The sequence below is a fragment of the Crocodylus siamensis genome, chromosome 13 (genome assembly GCF_052110815.1).
Source record: "Crocodylus siamensis isolate JL-2025a chromosome 13, ASM5211081v1, whole genome shotgun sequence".
Classification (NCBI taxonomy): domain Eukaryota; kingdom Metazoa; phylum Chordata; order Crocodylia; family Crocodylidae; genus Crocodylus; species Crocodylus siamensis.
In genome coordinates, this window is record NC_143407.1 from 20250577 (window position 1) to 20272972 (window position 22396).

The 22396-nt window shown below is 45.6% G+C and overlaps 1 protein-coding gene across 1 annotated transcript; it reads right to left on the bottom strand.

The window, feature by feature from the left end:
* Positions 1–7694: 7694 nt before the first annotated feature.
* GAS2L2 (growth arrest specific 2 like 2) lies at positions 7695–21496 on the bottom strand. The gene is made up of 6 exons (XM_090026357.1): positions 21133–21496; positions 19412–19650; positions 18468–18575; positions 15416–15512; positions 13280–13580; positions 7695–10341 (listed from the first exon to the last, which is right to left on the bottom strand). Exons 1-6 carry the CDS (start codon positions 21488–21490, stop codon positions 9144–9146), a joined length of 2301 nt encoding a protein of 766 aa, XP_089882483.1. The 5' UTR covers positions 21491–21496; the 3' UTR covers positions 7695–9143.
* Positions 21497–22396: the final 900 nt, after the last annotated feature.

Genomic DNA, 22396 nt, shown 5'->3' on the forward strand with positions numbered 1-22396 from the left:
TCACCTAGAGATTGCAGCGTAGGGAGTATAATACAAGTGACAACTTTTCTAATGACATTCAACCTCTAGAGTTGTCACAGTCACTTCTATCCCCCTAGTTTTAATGTAATTGTACAAACTGAGCATCTTGGAAATCTTGCAGTAGCACTACCTCTTTCCAACAGAGCCGTATAATTTCATGGAGCTTTCAAAGTAATTTGTCACTAGCACGTTCATAGATTTCAGCAGGCAAACATCTAAGGTCAGGGGACTGGCACCAGTTATTAAGCACAACTGACTAGGCACAATCACCTGAAAGAAGTCCTGCACACGAGGTCTGATCACAGTGCTGACTGTGACACTGACCATGCCTTAGTCTGCTGCAAAGTCAGAATCAATGCCAAAAAGATCCACAGTGGCAAAACTACTTGTCATCTTCAGATTGACATCAGCCAAGCTAAAGATGTAGAAAGATGTAGGCTATTCAATGAAGAAGCTGTGAAGCAAGTTTACCTAATAACTCAGACGTTTAGGCTTGGGAAAGCCTAAAAACTAACGTGTAATCCTACTGTAACAGTGTGTTTGAAGAACGCTCCGAGACCTTTCTACCACTGGTTGAGAACAGAAGGATAACACTAACCATCCACAAGAAGTCTCCCAACACCACAGCCCTGGAAAATTTGAGAAAGGCTTCAAGAGAAATGCAAAAGGAGGCTAGGAGTTGTGCCCAGGATTTTGGGCTGAAACTCTGTGAAGATATTCAGAAAGCAGCTGATGCAGGTGATAGCTGCAGAATGTATGAAGGCATCAAAAGAGCAATTAGTCCAGTTAAGAAGAAAACAGCTCTGATGAAAGATTTAAATGGAAGTGTCATTATTGATAAGCCAAAACAACTCAAGCGTTGGCTTGAACATTATGGAATTGGGTACTCCAGTGAGACTGATATCAAACACGAAGAGCTTGAAGGATTACCACAGTTAGAAGTTATGAGGAATTTGGATTACAAACCAGAAGATTTGCAGAAAGCCATTAAACTGATTCCTAGGAAACTCCACATGACTCATGTAAACCCAGATGGCATCTCTCTAAATGCAGGGGTGTGCACTTGCAGCGGGATAAAAGTAGTGGCACAAATTTTTGCCACTACTTTTTGCTGCTGCACATGCCCCTGCATGTATGGTTTGGTGTGGGGCAAATTGCTATGCTTCTGGGAAACTGCCATTTCCCCGCTCCTCCAGGCTCCCACTATGCTGGAGGAACTGGGGGACAACTAGAACAGGGGAGATATTCTGGCTGGCAGCCAGAACGTCTCCCTGGAGGACAGAGTCACTGTTGTGCTGCTTTTTTTTTAGCACAGGTTTTTTTGATACCAGGAGTTCCCAGTATCACATTTTGTGCTGCATGCGATTTGCAGTGCCTCAAACAGTTTGAGGTGCCACAAACCGCACATGCGAGCTCATCTGGATGTGCCCAGAGATGTCAAATAGGAACCCATATGGTGACAAAAAAATTCTGACTGTTGTTCTGACTTCTTTACAACAGAATAATTTCTCTATTGTTTTTCTGTAATCAAGAAATGAGTAAAAGCTAAAAGCCGGCATTTCCTCAGGAGTGCTTTGCATCTAAAAGCATTGAGAACTGCTGCTCTGTCCTATTCTCAAGCTGTGCAATTGAAACATCTCCTCTTTGCATCAACTAATTTATACATAGGGCTAAAGAGAGAAGAAAACTTGGGCTGCATTCTCTTTCCAACTATCTGATGAAATACCAATACTTAAAATACTTGTAGGAAGGGATACCTTTCATTTGTATAGCTATCTTGTCTCACCTGCTGCAAGCATGTGCCCAAACAGGGCAATGATGCAGAGACCCCCCAACACAAAAAAGAACTCCTACCATGGGCAAGAATGATTTGACCTCATTCTTCTTCTTTGAGCTGGACACACAAACACTGGTTGCAAGACAATTGTGCTAATATTGTCATTAGTTCCTTCTGAAGGTTAGAATTAGTAGCTATACTGGAGCTACAGAAAGCCCTGGATCAGTTGATTTAATAAAAAGTATCATTTTGGAACCAAGAGTTCTAGTTTTTTGTATGTCTTTTTGTCTCAGACCAACACGGCTATCAAGTACACCCCTGGATCAAAAGACACTTGCACACAGTGGCCAGGTCCTCATGAGCAGCGGTATGCCTTTGAAACAGCACAAATAGTAGTGGCATGTCCCTGCCTGTGTCCCACTGCTCCATTGTGCTGGAGGGGGTGCTGGCTGGGGCACAGGGTGCCTCAGCAGGGGCTAACCAACCTCTGCACTGAGGCACCCTGTGTCCTGGCCAGCTGGAAAGCAGCACGTGGAGATGGGGGAGCGGGCAGCCCAGGGCTGCCCGCTCCCTCCTCTCTGCGTTTGTCCAAGCATTCACCACTTTGGCATGGGCTGCATTGCTTTTTTCCCAGGTTTTTTTTTTTTTTTGCTACAGGGAAATCCCAGTAGCAAATTTTGGCCAAATGCTGCAAATTAGGAGTGCCGTACACTGATTCTTGTGCAACTCATGCAGTTTGTGGTGCAGCAAGTACCACAAACCACGCGTGCCTGCATGTCTGGATCCAGTGAGTAAGGGTGTGTGATCTTCTTTAAGACTTTCTTCATCTGGGAATTCATGTCTGTTTCACAGGATGAAGGGAAGCTCCAAGTAGGATTTGAGGGGAGCATTGCATGTCTTCTGATAACTGCCACTATTTACTGACTTCCGTGGAGGCATGCCCTAACTAGCGTGTTGGATGCAGAACCCTGAAGGACCATGGGAAACATGTCTTCAAGCTTCAGATGCCACAAAATGAGCTCCCAACAGGTGTAAGATTCAGAACTGCAGACTCATCTGCAGACATCTGCTTCTGACTCCATTTCCCCTAGTTACAAACTAATCTCTGACTACCTAATTCTTATGCCTCTTAAAACAATCCTTAAATCGCCTCCTGATAACTTAATACCTCCCCACCCCCAGCTTAGCCTTTTTGAAAGAGGAGGAGGAGATGGTGATGAGTCACAGAAGAAAATTACCAAAGAAAGTTTCAAAAACACATTTCAACAGAGCTATTAGGAAAAAAAATCCTTGCAGACTTGTGGAAAAATAATCTGTTAAAAATGTTTTAGTTTTGCAAAAGAAAATACTTGTTGCAAAAAAACAAAAGTAAAAAATATCTACTCTTCCCAGAAAATGTTGCTCTGTCAAAAAAAAGAAAAAGAATGCTGAAACCAAAATGGTTCAGCTGTGTAATGCTGCCCCAGAACTGCTTGGGAGTTGTAGTGAAGGTGCTTCATACTCTGCTACGAAGGAACTCCTCCACTAGATTTCTCCTCTCAAAATGCATCTTCCACCTTCAATAAAAGTCTGGCACTATGTTCCACTAGCTGCTTTCTGCAGTCTCATTGCCCAGTTATTCCTATACACTAATGGCAAGACCTATTGGGTGCATATACAGTACTTTGGTTCCTTGCTTAGCTTGAAAATTAGCAGGTCTTTTCCCTCTCTAATGTCTATGATCTGTTTCCTACTACTATCTTTTCTACCTGGGCAGTATCTTTTTTATTGGAGGCCTCCTGAGCAGGGGAACTGACCCTATTAATTTGTTAGACAGTTCAGAAGGGTCTTTGAAGGAACGACCGAATTTCTGCCTTTTTCAATGCCCATTTCAAATGAGTAACAACAATAAGGTTCTTTACTACTGCACACTCACAGACACAGAGATCCAGAGCTGCACAAACTTCTAAATACATCCACAGTACACAAAGACAGTATAAATATATATCACCAATACACTTTCATGCTATGCAGTCAAGGACTGTGTCCATACAAGTGTGAATGTTTGGTTCCCCAGGGACAACTAGCAGTGGGACACCTTGTGCCACTGGAAGTTGTCCCAGGGAAACACCTGTGCCATGTGCCCTCTGGCGTGCAGCAGGTTACCCTGGATATGGTAGGGAGGGCTGGGGTTAGCACAGGGCTGGCCCCAGCAGCCTTACCTGGAGTCCTGGGGGCCTTTTGGAGCTGCAGCAGCAGCAATTCTGGCAATCGGATCATGGCCAGCAGCTGGAGCGTGGCTTTGGCTGTCCAGGCTCCAGTTTTGAGCTGTGCATACTGTCCCCGCATGTACCACTCTGCATTTTTTTACATGGGTTTTTGGACCCCTGGATATCCAGGGGTCAAAAAAAACCCAAACCCACACTGCTCCCTTGCAGTGCAGAGAACAGCTGAATGTGTGCTATGTGGTACCACGTACCATACAGCTGCATTTGTCTGGATGCAGCCAAGATATGACACACGTTCTTGTGGTTTAATCACTCGATTGGGATTCAGGGTTGAACTCCCAGGTCTAGAATAATTTCGTGGATCAACATAGGCAAATCACTTGATCTTTCTTTACCAAAAGGGGAAAACTAAGTACTATGAGGATAATCCTCTTTCTCTGCCTTGTTGGGGTACTCTGTAGATAAATTCACCAGTGTATATGAGATGGCCAGACAGAAGTAGATAGAAAAACTTATACCGCTGCAACTTGCTGCTTTCTTTCATTTGTAAATTATCACCTTTAAAGGCATTTTAACCAAGCGATTATTCCATATTCAACCTTCTTTTTTATTATGAAAATCATTTAAAAAATAAGTATTCCTGACTGTTAACAGAGAATTTCTTGAAACGGTGCTGGGATTGTCTGTATTTAGAAGCAGAAACAAAGTATGGCAAAAGGGACCTTTCCCATTACATCCGAAGTACCCAAAGAATGATGATGAGCCTAAGGCCATTAATCTGCCCCTAACACATCTAGTTAAAGAGATGGGCAGTGGTCCACTAAATGTAATTGTGTTATTCATATGCATAAAACACATGCATAATGGGCTGTGGGATCACAGGAATATAGGAGCAAAAGGGGCCATCTGGGTTACTGAGTCCAGGCATCCATGTAATAAAGTCCACAAAAACATTGCTCCAGTCCCACCCACGCAGCACAGCTACAACACTATAACAGATATAGGATCACTTGTACAAAAAAACAAACAAACCCCACAGAGACTCAAAAGCTCTTATGTGCCATGGAAAGACAGCAGAAGAGATTTGGATCTAACATTTACTGTCAGCAAAAACATAAATGGTGATCAATGTCATCAAGCTTTAGTCCTAATGACATTTTGATTGTATCAAGGGTCTGTGATAATCATGTCATGCACATATGTCATCATTCTTATCTGTCTTGGAAGAAGATGGACAAATTCAGGTCTAGCATTAAGCAGTACAAGCTTTCAGATAGATCTGCTTCAAAGAGGACTTAATTCTTGTCTCCACTATTACACTTTAAAACAGAGACTTGGATCCAGGTTTCTACCAGGTTGATCAAGTTACCAAAGGGATGCCACTTGCTCAAGAAGATACTATGTCTGATCCTTTGCCATTCATCCTAATTTCTGTCTGTTAGGAAAGAAACAAATGTTCACAGCCCTGGTCAGACTCTTCATGTTCCAAGGGACCCACCGTGATGCCTGCCTCTATTTTCATCACCTTTCACATAGGCTCTGCATCTTATGGGAAAGAAATGTGATGGTCAACCAATCCTCAACAAAGCACTATAACCCCTAGCTGTCATGTCCACCGTAAATGCTCTGATACCATATCTTCAATTTCATTCTGCAATGGAGGCTGTTAGTGTGTTTCTAATAACTAATAGCATGTAATTAAAGTGAAACATGTGGCACTGTATGAGCAATGGATAGCACAGAATGTCACTCAACTGATCCACTGCAGGTAGCAGAAGGCAGTGACACCCTTAAGCATTTCACACCACACATCCAATCCTGCAGCCTTGAGGATCTTCTTGGGAGCTTGTTAAAATCTGACATCTCCTTTGAGGGGGTTCAGATTAATCCTGATCAAAACCTGGGACAAACAAGGAGTAACACAGCCCTTTACACATATATAGCCTTTCCAAGTTACTTGGCTGGCTCTCTTGATTGACTTGTCCCTGGAATGACTGGCAATGAACTTGAATGACCCGAGATGAGTTGCAGGGTGGGGGTTGATGGGGAAAGAAGAGTGTTAGGACATTTTATGTTGCACACTTCATAAATCTTAAAACAGGACAATGGGCTTGTAGTCTGTAGGAGCATTTTTACATGTGCTTGGGACATGGCAACAGGTGCTCTAATTAGTGAGCTGCACTAATTAAAAGCACCCATGTGTCATGTGTATCAGTATCGCTACACATCCTCATGCTGAAAAAATGGCAGCGGGGTACTTTGAACTAAAGCTGATCGAACGTGCTTTATTTCAAAGTGCCTCACCACCATTTTTTCAGTGCAGGGACATGCAGCAACGCTGATACATGTGACATGTAAGCTTGCTGGAGTGCATCAATTTTTGTGCTTCAACATACTCAATTAATCAATTAATCAAGTATGCTCCCATGTGCTGGATTCCCAGCATGTCGGACCAGGTTCTGCATATGTGTATAGGGTAGGTTCCAGGATAAGCTTCTACAGCACTTCTTCAAGTAGTGCTAACTGCTCAGTGGGCTAATGCTTCTACCAATCTTACTGAATACACTTCAGACCTAGACCTTCCTGGTACTACCTGAAAACAACAGGGGGAACTGAACAATCCTATCACTTGGTACATAGTTGCACAGTAGTCTTGACCTCATTTCCTAAGAACTTACTTAAACATGGAGCTGGCTACAGCTGAACTGTAGTACTTTTAGTTTTCTACTGCTGCTTTTAACAAACAGTAAAATGGGTTGAAAACTACATAACAGCTTTTTGCAAAAAGAAAAATACATATTTTTATCAATGCTTCAAAAAATTTTAAAAATTCCAATGGTTTAATTAACATAGACTATGCAAACACTTGAGCCCTTGTCTCTAGGTACTTACCATATGCTTCTGATTTAATCCTCCCTTGGAAGGCCAATCTATCGGCTTAGGGGGAGGCATTTCTTAATGAACTAAAAGCAAATTTTGTTACTTGGAAATGCAGAAGCAATATAGCTGTTATGGTCCAGGAAATCAGAGAGGCAAGAATTTGTATGGGGGATATATTTTATTAGACCAACTGCTTGGATGGGATAGATTTAGATAAGCTTCTGGGTATTACAGCACCCTTCCTAAGGTCTCTGGGAGAGAAGCAGGCACAGCAGAGCTCATTAGTGGATGGAACAAAGCCTTGTGCAAAACTCCATACGTAAATAAAAAATAAAATCCTGTACTTATTTACATATCGAATTTTACACAAGGTTTGTTCCATCTGCTAGTTAACCTTGCTGTGTCTGTTTATCTTCTAGAGACCTGAAAAATGGTGTGGCGGTACACAAAAGCTTGTCTAAATCTAGCCCAGCAATGTAGTTGGTCCAATAAAAGGTATCTCCCACAAAAACTCCTGTTTCTCACTGCTTGGAAAGATTTTCTTGTGGAGTAATTTATAACAAGTATCTTAATTAGCTAACATAGTTAAGGGTTTTAAGTTTTTGGGTCATTTTTTTATAGATTATTTTCAGAGTATCTCCACTGAAAAAGATATACTCAAACAGCAGAAGAGGTTTTGAAATGGTTCTGTTGCACAAACACTGAGTTACACAGTGATCAAAGGGTTAGTGCATAACTGTAACCAGCATCATTAACAATTCCCTCAAATACAAATTTCCAAGCTTTATACTAATAAAGACAATCCACAAGTAATTCACACAGAACATTCACCAATGTCAAACTGCACAACCATGAACTGAAAGGATCCTAGGTATGGTTCCTGGACTGCTCCTTCTTGATAACACAGGGCATCTTTGGCCATGGTACCTGCTGGCCAACTGAACCCATGATGTTTCAGCTCTTGTCATTTCAAGTAGCTTCCTACTTCAAATGCATCTATGGCTTTTGGTTTAATTGCAATAATGATAAGCTTAAAGAACACTTGTATTTGGCCCTATACTTTGTAAAATGGCCTGACTAGGAACATTGTCAGAGTTCATACACAGGTACTTTTAACTCCTGAAGTTTGCAGAGAACAACTTTTGCATTCAATAAAAACCTTTTAAACATAATGAGGGTGAGATATAGCCCATTGCTTCAAAAAATCAGGCTGTTCCAAACTCATGGGGACTATTGCAAAGCAAAACCATATATTCCTCAAATATATAACATGAATTTTCATTGGTATCCATGAGAACTCCAGCTCTGGCTCCAGGACAATAACAATAAATATGCTTTGTCTTTCTTTTCTGCAGTTGCTCTGAGAATCTCAAAGTGCTCAATAAACATGTATTGGGCATTAAACATGTATTAGGCCTTTCAATGCCCTGAGAGGTCAGTTTTATTAGCCTTATTTGACAGATGGAGAATCTAAAACAGAAAGAAGCATAATTTTAGGAACTCAAGAGTCTTCACTTTTAAAGCCCTGTTCTAGTTACCTCTTTCTTTTCTAAAGGGTTGAAAGTGCCCGATTCTCTGTATATGCAATATCAAGGCCCAATTTTCCTCTTAATTACACAGGTACAGCTACAAATGCACTAATTTACCTGACAGGGAAATGTCTGTTCAATTAAAAATACTGAAATGGGCTAGGTATATCACACAAGGCCAGAAGGACCAATGATTGTACATTTCATTTGCATCTGTCTCCACTGCTAATACTCTTGCACTAAACATATTTACACATGTTGATAGATTTCCTCCAAAATGGGGCTTCCATGCTGTCACAATCATACAGCTTTCTCACACTCAGGATGCAAGTTCAGTTCTTAGTTACAGATTTGGTACAAAGTCTTCTGAAATAGCCTCCAAAATTTTAGTCCTTAATGTTCTGCCTCCAGTTGCTGGTGTCTTGAAACTAGAATTGTACCTGGCTTTTGGATTCTCTCTCATCTCAAAATAAACACCAGACTGATTGAAAAGGCCACTTTTCTAAGCCCCTTGGCTGAAAACATGGGTGGACTTCAGTTCACTGACAGCTTCAACCCCGTTGTTATTTGTTTCTCCTTCCATCTCCCAAGTGATTGCCTCCCAAGGGGCTGTATGGGAGTAAGAGAAAGAAGAAATTTGGCCCATGGGGGGGGGGTTTTGAATGCTATATTTTTTTCTCCTGACAACTGAGGGCTAAAATTGACCCCCAAAAACATATTATAAAGATATCAGACCCAGGCTTCTTCATCTTCCTCCGTGAGCCACATTTTGACTTCACTCAGGGATGACTTTATCTCCAGATTCCCAGCCTGGGGGGAGTCACTCTGTTCTGAAAGCCAAGTTTCCTCCTCAGACCCAGCATTTTCTGTACTGTCTTTCCAGGTGCCAGCCAGGCTTCCCTGACTTGTCCGACTCTGGTGTTTTGAGCTGTGAGCCTTCTCCTGGTCTTTAGCTCTGACTGTCTTTTGTGCCTGTCGATGTGCCACCGGAGTGGGGATTTTGGATGGCCGCTTCTCAGGTCTGTTGTCCCTGCGGGGGCGGATTTTGGGTCTCAGCTTGAGCTTATAGATGGATGGCACTCGTTCAGGCTTTTTCAGTGCCCTCTTGGGCTTCACTTGAGGCAGTTTGGACTTTTCAGGGCCACCTGTAGGGCTTTCATTGGATGTTGCCTGTGGGGCTGTACCGTTTCTGTGGACATCTGCAGATGCTGAACGTCTTGTTGGCTGTTTCCTTGACCCACTGTCTCTGATTTCACTGGATGCATCCTTCTTAAGGCAAGTCCCTTCAGACCCTTGAAGCTTTTTTTCTTGGTTTTCATCCATCAGGAGTGAGGTTGCCTGAGGAGAATCTTCCCCAGCCTGCTTTAGTGGCATTGCAGCAATCCCATTCTCCACATCCACTTGGTGAAGTGTCTTGTGGCCCTTGGAGAGTTCATCAATCACATCATCATAGTGCAACACAGCAGGGTGCCATTTTGCCTCTCTGCTTGGCACATAGACACCACTACGAGGCACACCCTCACCACAGGAAAATGTGTGCCTAGAGCTGGCAAGGGGACAGAGAAAAGGTGTAGCAGACTTCCAGCGTCTGAGGTCACAGACAGCAGTGTCACTTGCTAGGCTGCAGTCTGGTGGAGCCTCATCTAGCCAGCTCCTCTCTAGATGGTGGTTTTCAGCAGGAACAGCCTCTAGCTCCTTTATGTTGGCTAAGATCTCGTCCTCTAAGCTCCTGTAGAGTGCCTGCTCCTGGGCCAAATTGATGGGCAGAGGTGTATACACGTGCTCCCTCTCCCCTGGGTGGCTCACTGAAACTCCCCCACTTACACTACTGTTTTTAGTGTTTCCTGCCACTTCCTCTTGCATTGATTTGGCACATGGAGGCTTGTCTTTCCCCTCTGTGTCTGACTGACTGGCTCTGTCCCCTGGGCTAGTGGAAAGGCTAGTAGATGACATCTCTGGTTTGACTACCCTACAGCAGTGCCTGTGACCCTGGCAGCTATCCTCAGCTTTGAGCACTGCCCTGCACTTGTAGGGAGCAGGAGCTTTTGCTGTGACACTGGCTGGGGCTTTGCACTCATTGCTGAGATGGGGCTCCCCCTGGTAGCTTTTATTAGGTGTAGGGGGCCTGCTGAAGGGAGAGCCAGCTTTTACTGGGATCTTTGTTCCACCCTCCATTTTTTGCACATAGCCCATGTGTTTAATGGGAGAAGATGACTTCACAGCCCCAGAGTCCCTTTGACCATGTGTAACACTTCCTTCCAATTGTCCTTTAAGACTCTGTGTAGCTTTCTTGGCATCCCGTTGCGGGAAGGGATGAAGGGCCTTGACTGGGCTGGAAGAACGGACTGTACCAGGCAAGTTCTTGACACCTTGTTCCCGTGGCTTGTGACCCTGTGGGATATATTTCCCTCCATTCAGGGCACTTTTTGAAGACTGAGCTGAGCTGTCCTTGAGTACTGTCATCTGGGTCTTGGATTCTGTATATCGGGCTTGTGCCAGGCACTCTGGTTCTTTTCGATGCACCCCAGGAGTTCTTCCAGACAGCCTTCCTCTCTGTGGCTCTGCAACGGTTTCTGAGACACCAGAACTGTCCTGTTCATGTCTGGTTGGCTGGGAGGGCATGGAAACATGAAGTGCATCCCTCCCATACTGAGTAGAAGAGCTCTGTCGGGAAGGAGGCCTTTCTTCAGCAAGCAGCTGCTTCCGGGTAGGTGTAGCAGACCGCTCCCTTGTCCTGCAACATGAGAACAAGCATCACTCCAGTGTGGCAATTGCCTCTAGCCCCTGGTGAATTCATTCATTGCTGTGGGTGTCAAGACAGTACTGAGCTAATGGGCAGCATGAGGCTGTAAAAGCTCCTTATTATTGTCTTTCAGACATATGCTACAGTAAAATCCCTGTTATCCAGGATTTTACTAACCAGCACAGTCTAATAACTGGAATTTCTGGCTGGCCGGACATAGCGGGTGGGGGGAAGCATGCACGTGGTCACCACCGCCACCACCCACCACGCTGTGCTGTCGCCGCTTCACGTGCAGCCACCCCCCACATCTGGGAGGAAACCTGGGCATTTTTACATTACTGGCACCCTGCCATTCCCCACTCACCCTGGATATCAGGGATTTTACTGTATAACCATTTCCCCTATGTGTAATATGTGCAGAGGCACTGGCACTGTCATTCTGGTACCAAGGCTTGTTGCCCTGGGGCCCACAACATCGGCCTTCAAAGTGGCTTAAATGCCTTTTTGAACGGGTTTAATGGCATTGCTGTTTACACCTTCAGCAGCGTATTACATTTTAAATGACACTCTGAGGTGTTTTAGTTTGCTACCCTAAGGAAGTGCAACAGCCGTGGGGGGAAGCACTGGGCTCCCCGCAGCTCAGGGACTACTCGGCTTGCCAGCAGCTCACCCCTCCCCCTGCTGCCAAAGAGGCAAGTAAGGATCGGGCTCCCACCCTTGTGTACACACCCTGGGGGTTTAGTTTGGTTTAAAGCTGTTAAAAACCCACTTTCAATTTAGGGATAATTAAACCAAATTAAACCCCCATGGCATGCACAAGCACCCCTTGACAGTGCATGTCTTCTCTGGGAGAGACTGACAAGAAAACCAGAGGCTACTTGTATATGCCACAGGGGTTTAATTCAGTTTAGTTTTCCCTAAATTGAAACCATGGGTTTTTAAAAACACTGGTTCAATTTGGGGAGAATTAAACTGAACTAAACCCCTGTGGCATGTACATAAGGGTGGGGGCCTGATCCTTACTTGCCTGTTTGGTGGTGGGAGGAGTGAGCTTCCGGGGGAGTTGAGCTATCCCTGAGCTGTGCGGTGGGGGGGGGGGGGGGGGGGGGGAGACACAAGACCAGGTGGCAGGCAGGCAGGCTCCGAGGAGAAAAAAAAAATCAGGTCATCACTTTTTCTGTTGTTGTTCAGTGGAGCCTGCCTGCACGGGCTGCTGTCGGGTCCCACAGGCCCTGAACTGCGTGGGGCCTCCCAAGCCCCAAGCATGTTGGCTTCCAGCACCCCATGCACAGTTGCATTTTGTTAGGTATGAAACTAAAACACCTTGGAGGGATTTTATCTTGCTATGTACGAAAGTAATTTAAAGCGGAATACACCATTGAACAACAATGCCATTAAAGCAGTGAAACAGCAAACAGCAATGCCATTAAAGCAGTGAAAAAGGGCATTTAAGCCACTTTAAAGGCCAATTTTGTGGTGTGTACAAAGGCCCAGAGACCCCAGATGCTAGCAATCATACTGAAAACAACACCAGGTGCCGTGAGTCACATTTTGATGCTCCTGAGAATGCTGCCAGAGGTAGTGTTAGCACATGCTCCAGCCCAGCAGAGACAAAGGCACCTGTATCCTGACCTCTCATCCATCCCGTTACGCCTAGGACATCACACAGACATATCAGGCTACCTCCACCTACTAACATACAACCCTCTGCTCTTTCAGAATTAGGATTCATTCTCCAGGACTGTCCATTCACCTCAGTCCTGATATACAGTATCTCCAATATTCAACTCTTGGGGTCTCACCGAAGCAAAACCCTAGAACAGGTGAGTGACTCCCTCCAGCTGATCCCAAGATGACACTGATAGGCACTAAATAAACATGAAGTCAGCCTGAATCAGGCCCACTGGGGTGGAAACCAAAGGAAAAATTGAGAGGCACGGGGGGTACCACAGTGTGTTCAGACTAGAGAGGCCTGGCTAGCACTAACAGGCAGTGTTCTCCACCTTCCTCCAATGTCAGCTGCTTTTTGGTGTCAGCAACTACTATCAGCTGCTCAGCACAGCATCCTTAGGAGCTGGGCTGAAATGAAGCCCAAGATCTGTCACTAACATCTCTTCATTACCTGGCAGAGGGGGCTTTCCTGGCTTCTGATTGCTCCTGAGGGGTCCCGAGTCCTGAAGTCTTCTTGTTGGCGCTATCTGGCGATGAGGATGAACAAAGCTTCTTACTGGTGCCAAGGCTGCATGGTGTGTAAGTCCTCCACTCCACTGGGGGTAACGGGCTTTGGGATCTGCTGACAATCAGGGTTGGCTGAGGCTTGTTTGAGTGATCAGTCTTGGATGCCAGACAGACCTTGATCTCATGTTGCACTTGCATTGCCTGTAGCCTCTGAGGACTCGCCATCTTTAAAGCCTGCTTGTGAGCTGTGAAGAGACGCAGAGTCTCAGCACAAAGACAAGCACCTTTCTCCACATTGCTGTGGATTAATCTTTTGGAATCATGACACCTGGTGTAACAGGCAGCGTCTGCCACGTCCCATTCAGCTCTGAACCCTCTAATGCCATGGAGACTGGGTGGGACTTGAGTTTATACCAGCCTTGTCTAAGCATCATGTTGCAAACCTCTTGTGAACAAGCATAATGAATTAGAAAACACAGCAAGACTTTCCATGTGGGCTTTCATTCCCCCAAAAAACATTTCTGAGTTGTAATAACAGAAAACCTGACTGTTTCCCATGATTTCTATTATCCAAGTCTTCAAAGGGAACAGTTACTCTGCATCCCAGAACTGACTCCCTGAGGCATTCAAAATTGCAAAGTATGCATAGGTGGATCTAGGATTTTGAAACAGGGAGTGCAATTGGTGAGGTGTATCATGCCATATAACAAAGCACATATTTTTTTCTTGGTAGAAAATAAATTAGAAGCTTTAATAATATTCTAGGGACCTAGGGCTATATTATTCAGTTTAACATTGAAGCAAAAACATCTATAACTTTGTTGGAATGATTTTAAAATAGTCTGGATGGCTGTGAAATAGAAGTTACCAGGAGCAGCTACCAAAGAGCTTGATTAGTGGAATATCAAGATCATTAAAAAGGAGGGAGGGTCATTAACATCTCTGCAATGAAGACTTCAGAAGGAATTTGATAGATTTTAATGAGCCATGAATTTACTTGATGTTTTTGCTGCTGCCTGAGCATAAATGCTGCTGCCATTGGCGACACGTAGGGGGTGCACACAGGTGCACCCCCCACCGAGACTGGTTGCCGCCACTGGTGGCACCAGCAGGTGGGCAGTGCTTGCCACCCTCTCCCCCCCCGCCCCGACACCGCTTTGGGCACCTGCGGCAGGTCCCTGCTTGGCCCACCCTTGCCACCGACATCACCATGGCTGCCTGCAGGCAGTCCCTGCTTGCTGCCGCCTCTGCCTGCCAGTGGTTGCTGTGCCCCACCCCCCAGCCTCAGGTTGCACAAAGCATTCATGGCTGCTGCCACTACCAAGCAATTGGTTTTAAACTTTGGGTGGAGCAGGAATCAAAGTGGGGAGGTGCAAGTGCACTAGGGCATCCCCACCCTCCACCCCCAATTCACCCTGAAAGAATGTGAACTGAAACAAACACTGCACTGGGGTAGGACTCAGTGGGATTGCACGTGTCTCTTCTGAAATGCTAGTCTGACCTCTAGTGGCCACCAATAGCTTTAGGCGAGACAGTGTACCACAACCCTAGCTTTCTTAGAGTCTTCTCTGTGTTTAACAAGACATCTGACTCCTGCTACCAGAGGACAGTGGCCATCATAGAGGACAGTCCGGTTGTCCTCTGCCCTCTATTGATACGAACCTAGACGCCTTTACGTCCTCTATTTTTCTCTTGAAGAGAAAAAAAGAAGACATAAAGGCGTTGGGTTTCGTATCAATACAGGACAGAGAATAGAGTAGCAGAAAACGGGAATGTCCTGTATGATGGCCATCTACCAGAACCCAGAAAACAACGAGACCCACCAAAAATGTGTTGTGGCACCATTTCAGCCGCTGCATTGTTTTCCACTCTGTATAGTAGGGATTGGTGAACCTAGAGGTATGCTTGGATATGCTTCTCCTTACTTTACTGTGTTGTTTTTTTCCTCATTTGACTCTGACTCGTGTAATCCCCTGTTAGTGAAGGCCCATAGTCCAACCTAATTCCAAGAGAAAGTGCCCCCCATCCTCCATCCACACCTGAGGTTGGAAAAATGGAGTTGGCACATGTGGAGACTTACACAAAGAGGTGCATCGACAAGGATCGTGCTTATCCAAGTAATGTTCCAGTGTGTCCCAGCCCCCTCCAACCCGCACCATCACATGATTCCGTAGGATCTGAAACAAATAAAGCACCCATGAGTGGTGAATCTCCATGATCTGTGCAAGACATGAGCAAAACATGTCACCATTCTACTGTTTACTTCCTCAGTGTGCTATGTGTGGCATTGCCCATGCACACACAAAAGCCCCAGACTGTGCACATGTGCATAGATACATGAGTTCATGCACACATGTGGCACATTTTCACAGTATAAGTAGACTCTAGTCTTCATTGCCAACAGCAAGGCAAGAAGGGAGGCTGTCTAACACCAATGCACAACTCTACCAGTAGGGATAGAAGAAACTATCTCTCTTTGGTTGCCAGATCACTTATCCCAAGCAGAGGGTGTGCAGGATTCTCAGCACCCAGCAGCTCCCAGCATGTACCCAATGCACTGAGCTTGTCTGAACACCTGGCCCCAGTTGTGCAAGTGCTCAGCCTTTCTGCAAATTGCAGTATCAGGGACCGAACTTGATAGATGCAATGTACCCTCAGTTCCTGATCATTTCATTGCTCAGCATACCCCAGACTCTGTATTTTGCTTTGTAACATACAATACATACAGGCAAACACATGCACATTTTTGGTTTGCATGCCTCCCTATGTGTGCACATGCAGCCATACCTGTGGTTGCATATGTACATGCACAAACAGCTGCTCTTACCCAGCTATACATTACATGTAGATAATGAGTAAAAATCTCACTTAGTCCAAAGGACATTTGCACACATTCGAATGAACAGGAAGCAGTGGAGGACCATCAACCTTGAGGCCATCACCAGCGTTATCTGATTCCTGCTTTGGAAAATACGCAGGGACTCAAACATGGCACAAGGACAGAGCCTGCTCCTGCCACATCTTATTCCAGGAGAATGTCTCTGGAGACCAGAGATTACCCCTGTCATTGCAAGATGCATGTGTAGGTCAGGAGGATGCACAGTCACCTGGGTGGCATCCCTGACAGTATGAGAGGCGTCTGGGGGATAACATCGGTGAGTCCCACAACAAAGGGTAAAAAATCTGAGGACCTTTGATCACAGTTTGCAGGTTGCTGCACATTCACATAAACAGCTATCAAGAAATGTATGTGTGTATAGTGTATACATTCACCCAGCAGCTATCAAGAAAAAACCCCTTCCCCTCAGGGGAAACTTTAGAGACCTCCTATATAAGACATTAGATTAAGCAAAAGGGAGGGAAGGGCCAGCTTGCTAGCAGCCTTTCCTGTCCTGCAGTGTCTGCAGTAGTGTGGAAAGGTACCAGATAGCCCTGGAGCCTGGGGTCCTGTACTCATCTGTGTGGCACAGGCAAGGTCCGCTTCCCTCACACTCCCCATCTATATGCTTTGGCTCTGCTCTTGAAAGGAACAGAAGGAAATCCATCCCCCGGAGGCCAGTCAGTCCAATAAGGGGATCAATTGCAGTGGTGGGCTTATCCTAGCAGGAGATGGAGTGACTCACTGTATACAGGGCACAAGAGACCTACAGTACAGACCTAGAGCTTTATATCACCACTGAACTGCCCAGTCCTACTCAGGGTGACAACATGCCCTCTGTATTGACACATCCCAGCTTTTGGGATGGGGCCAAACACAATCAGATGGGTAGAATCTACATTTGAAGAGCTCCTATCAGAAAGACCCAACATTTCAGCAACAGCAGCTAGCAGCAGGGTTCCCCTCCTACCTGAGAGCAGTTTAGAGCTCCTGGTTCCATCTAGGCTGCAAGATTTTCAGGAAAGAGACAGTCTTTCACTATACACACATACAGCACTTAGCACAAGGAGGCCCTGATCTCCCTTGGGCATACCCAAATACAGTTCTGTTAAAAATGATTGAAAATCTACTTTGCATAATCAATAAAGTTCTTCCTGGAAACCCCATGATAACAAAGTAGTACACATACTTTTCTCTTGTCGTAATAGTCTCTCACTCAGTGTCCTGTCTGGCAAGGAGGCAGAACCATGAAACTCAGCTGGATCTTGACTAGGGAGAGCAGGGCAGCATTCTGGGAAACTTCAATTCATTGCCTGGCCTGCTCTAACTAATGTAGCAGATATATTCAGTACGTACAGAGAAAAGAGACCTGAGGAAGGCTGTGGCAAAGGAAGTACCTGTTTGAGGCAGCCAGTAGATTAGATTACGTTAGTCTGCACTGTCCCTTTAGCATTTCCCTTCCAAATCTTTAGCTGGCTGCACTACGCCCCGGTGCTTCAGTAGCTCTTGTGTCATTAGCCCAGCATTGCTTCACATAGCGTCCATATTTCCCATCCTCTTGGGACTGTGTGCAGTGTGTTGCAGACAGGGCCTGAGAGGAGGAGTGAGGGGGCGTGCTGTAGCTGCATCTAGATCATTGCCTGCTTACCTGCCATGTGGTGCCTGCATTGCTGTGCCTCCTCCTGAGTCAGGTTTTAATCCCTTAGCCAAAGTTGGCAGCAGTCCTCCTGGTTACAGAGGGGATAATTCTCTTCTTATTTCTCATATGCAGAAGCCACCCTCAGCTCTTCAGGCCTTAGAATTAGCCAGTGGGCTTTATTGATCTGGCTTAACAAGTCTGCCAAAGCAGTGGTGTTGCCCAATGGCTGCTTAAGACGTCCTCATCATCTAAAGATGAGTTAGGCCAGTCTAGAATGGCATAGGGTACATTCACACTGCAATTGACAGTAGGATTTAAAAGGGGGTAGACAAACCCTTGCTGGCTTCAGTCCAGCTACTTCAGGCAACAATAGCAATATAGTGGCATGGGTGTCACCAAGGAACCTTTGTATATGCCCACTGTCCCCGGTGGGTTCATACTTAGGTTGCTGCCCTGCACTGAAGCCTGTGGTTCTGTGTCTTCACTATGGTTACCTGTGTTGGAGAAATCAAAGCTTTCATCTTATATTACACCTTTGCTTGCAATATAGACATATTTGCAAGCAAAAGTGTTAACAAATTAATATCACAACAGCATCTTGAAAGCTGGACTTACTCTGACAAAAATGAGGGTGTTTGAATCTCCCACTCGGTACTTCCCTTCTGACACCTTGATCATAGAGAATTGGACTGGGCAGGTGCATCGGCTCACAAGGTGCTGGACCTGAGGAATGGAAAGCAAACTATTCTTGGTCAATAGCATTTTCTTCTCCATAGGCAGCCTGGGATAGCTCTATAGCCTTGGAGAAGGTATATGGATAAGCTCCCTGGGCCCACTTGCTATAATCAGTGAGAGAGACAGAGTGCCTCTGCTTATCCAACATCCCATCAGAACCACTTGATCGTGTAAATGGAGTGGGAGTCCTGCAGGAACAGCTTGCTGCTGCTGCTGCTGCTGTTGCTGTTGCTGCTGCTGCTGCCTTCTTGGGATTCGGTCTAAAGATCAAGCTTATGGAAAGTGGTAGGGAAAGGATTTCCTCACTTCTTGGTCTGGTTATCTCTAGGAACAAGAAGAGCAGAGGTCTCTTCATAAATAAAATGCAACAGGAAGAGGGAGAAAATTTAATGAATATTTTCCATCCTCTAAAATAGATTTGATTCAGGATTGGGTTGAAGATCTAGGAAGGCATGAGTTTGAGCCATGCTGATCAGACCCTCTGTGGTCTATGAGGGCCCAGCTGAGGGACTAAAGAAGCTGGTTCCTCTTGTGCTGTTCCTTTTGGAGTCATGGTCCCTGCCATCTTCTAACAGTGCTGTAAAGTGCTAGGGTACCCAGTCTTTTGCATATGGGAGCCTATAGGTGCTCTTAGGTTTGAAATGCTTATTTGCAAAGAAATAAGAATCTCTCACATGTACACGTTTTGCTTTGAACTATATAGACAACTACCACTGAAACTGCTCCCAGACAGGTCCTCCTGAAGTTCACCCCTGGATTAAAGAGTGAGTATAAGGAAGATTGACCCCCAGTGCCAGTGGGTTACACCATTCCAGCTCTCTTACCATCTGGTCCAGGTTCTTGAAGTCACAGGGTTTTCTCTGGGGTTTGGGAAGTGGAGTGTTCTCTGGGGGCAGGTCCATCTCCTCACGGATCTCCTCCTCAATCTCTTCCTCCATCTGGATCAAGGTGGGAGCACTCATTCCGAAGCGAGAAGCCCGGCGGGCCACCTCTAGCAGGCACAGCACAAAATTCTTCTCATTCTTCCTCAGCACCAGGTCCTCAGTCTCAAACATCAGGACCTCTTAGGCATAGGAGTAAAGGGATAGAAATGACAAAGTAAGTAAAATGGGCAAAGCAAGAGAAGAAGAAGAGATAATAGACAAGGGGAAAGATGGAGATGGCAGCACAATTGATAGAGCAGCAATGCTTTAGTTACCCTTGGCAAGAGCCTGGTGTTTTTCTGGTGTCAAAGCTGGTGAATTCTCTCCCCTGATGCAGCATATAGGCACTGTAACCATCATGTCTGTCTGCAACATGGTCCCAGAGAACATCCAGTCATTGCAAGATGCTTGATTAGGTTAGAAGGATTCCCTGCTCCTGATATGCCAAACAAATGGACATTCATACCTATCTTATAATGTGGGCCTGAGGATGTTTAGTCTGGCTAACAACTTGAAAAGAAGATGACTTGATTGGGATAGACAAATGCCTTCTTGGTGAAAATGTCAGGCACTAAAGGGATTGTTAATCTCACAGGGAAGGGCATACAAGAATCAATGGTTGGAAGGTAAAGTCCAACACATTCAATTTAGAAATGAAGCAATCATTTTTAACACTGAGGTGATTAACCACTAGAACAAACTCCGCAGGGAAGTGGCGGATGTTTCATTGCTCAATGTCAAATCAAGAATGGGTGCCTTTCTGGGAGATGCTTTAGTCAAACACAAGTCACTGGGCTCAGTCCAGGGGTAGCTGCTTGTCATTTCATGCAGGAAGATCAGATTACATGATTTCATGGGCCTGGTGAGTTTCAGACAGGACACTGAGTGAGGGACTATTATGGCAAGAGAAAAGTATGTGTATTACTTTGTTATTATGGGGTTTCCAGGAAGAACTTTATTGATTATGCAAAGTAGATTTTCAATCATTTTTAAAAGAACTGTATTATGGGTATGCCCAAGGGACATCAGGCCTCCTTGTGTTAGGTGCTGTATGTGTGTATAGTGAAAGACTGTCTCTTTCCCAAAAATCTTGCAGCCTAGATGGACAACACGATATACAAGTGGGATGTAGGGAATATTAATGGGTTCAAACTTCTTAATGCCCAACATATGAGGCAGCACCCCAGCTGGTGGCTTAGCCACAAAGCCCATCCTCCCTTTTCTCCCACTTTTCTCCCTTAAGATGCTTCATCTCAGATCTGAATATTCATGATACAGTTTCTGGTTTGTGCTTCATTTAGTAAAAAGGGAGGCAGAAACTCTTGTGATCCAGGCTCAGGCCCAGGAACATGCAGACTCAGGATCTTCTAACTTCTACTTTGTGACCTTCATCAGGTGACTTCCCTTTAGTTTCTCCTCTGTTAAATCTCCTCTGTTAAACAGGCATAATAACAAGGGTCACAAAGCTAAATTAACAGTTGCAAGATGCTTCAAAAGCCTTGGCTCGATGCTGGATAAGAACAAATTATTACTAGTGTAAGAAAAGTCACTGCCAAACAAATGGTAGGAAACCAGGTTAGAAAGGAAAGAAACTGAAGAGAGCAATCTGGATCTTCCCTTACCTTTAATATCCATCTCCTTCCTGCACCACTGGATGAAGTTGGACACATTGTCCCTGGCCTGGAATGTGCCTGGCTGGGCAGACTCATTGCAGGTAACCTCAGATCTGGGCAGCTGGAGCTTGTGAGCCAGGCCTGGGTAATCCTGGTGGAACTCCCTGGCCACCCGGGTGACATTGTTGGCATGAAAGCACAGCACAGAACCGGTCTCCAGCACCTCCAGGAAGGAGCCAACGTCAATGTCCAAGCTGTAGAGTTCCTTGAGCCACTCAGCCAGGTCCTCCTTCATGGCATAGAGATACTGCTCACTGGATTTGTAAGAGCGAATGCTGCGGACTGTGGCCCCCTGGATCCCAGACATCTTGCCATGAGAGGGGGCTAGAAAGAGACACAGAGCAAGGGCACTGGAGATTTCCCTGTGTGACACTTAATAGCCAGACCTTTGATATGATTCCTGACTTACCCAAATATGGTTAACTTCTACCTTGCTGTCTCCAGAGCTGCTTCTCATAAGCCTACCCCTGCTCCCTGCATCTCCATCGCTCTCCCAACGTGAAAAGGACACTCCAGAATCATGTTCAGACAGCTGCAATATTTTTCCTTGTTCCTACAGTTCTTACAGGATCACAGGCGACAGCAGCAGCAAAGCTTCTCTCAGTCTCTTACTCATTGCGATCAAAGCCACAAAGCAAATTCCTCTAGGCAGAGAAAGTTCCTCCATCCATTGCACATGCAGCCGGCCACTCTGCTCCTCTGAGCCCAGATCCCTGAGGGTGTCTTGTTTCCTCTGATAGATGGTGCTGTCCTTACTCCGGACACAGCATACTTCCTGCCCCAGACCCCTGGGTCCTGCCTGCAGTGGGTCCACTTTGCTCCAGGACACGCACTCCTTTCCTGGGAGCTGGGCTGTCCCCCCACACAACACCCTGCCTCTTGCTTTAACGAGTTGGGGACTTCTTTCACTCTACCAAGAGCTGCCACTGCTTCCTCACCCCCAGCCCCAGGGAGGTGTCAGCAACCCCTCTCTTTCCCCACTCCCCAGGCGTGGTTGCTGGAGCCAGCTATGATTCTAAAGGGAAATCACCCCTCCTGGAGAGCCTAGTGTTTTGTTTCCTTCCCTAAGTGCTGTTCCCTTCTCCTTGGTGACAGAGACTTGCTACAAACACTCCCCATTAACTCTTTGGACTGCTGGTCTGCCAAAACAAATGCTCTTTGCTCCTTTTTTTTTTTTTCCAGTAGTGACCAATTCAGGCCACAAGGTTTCAGT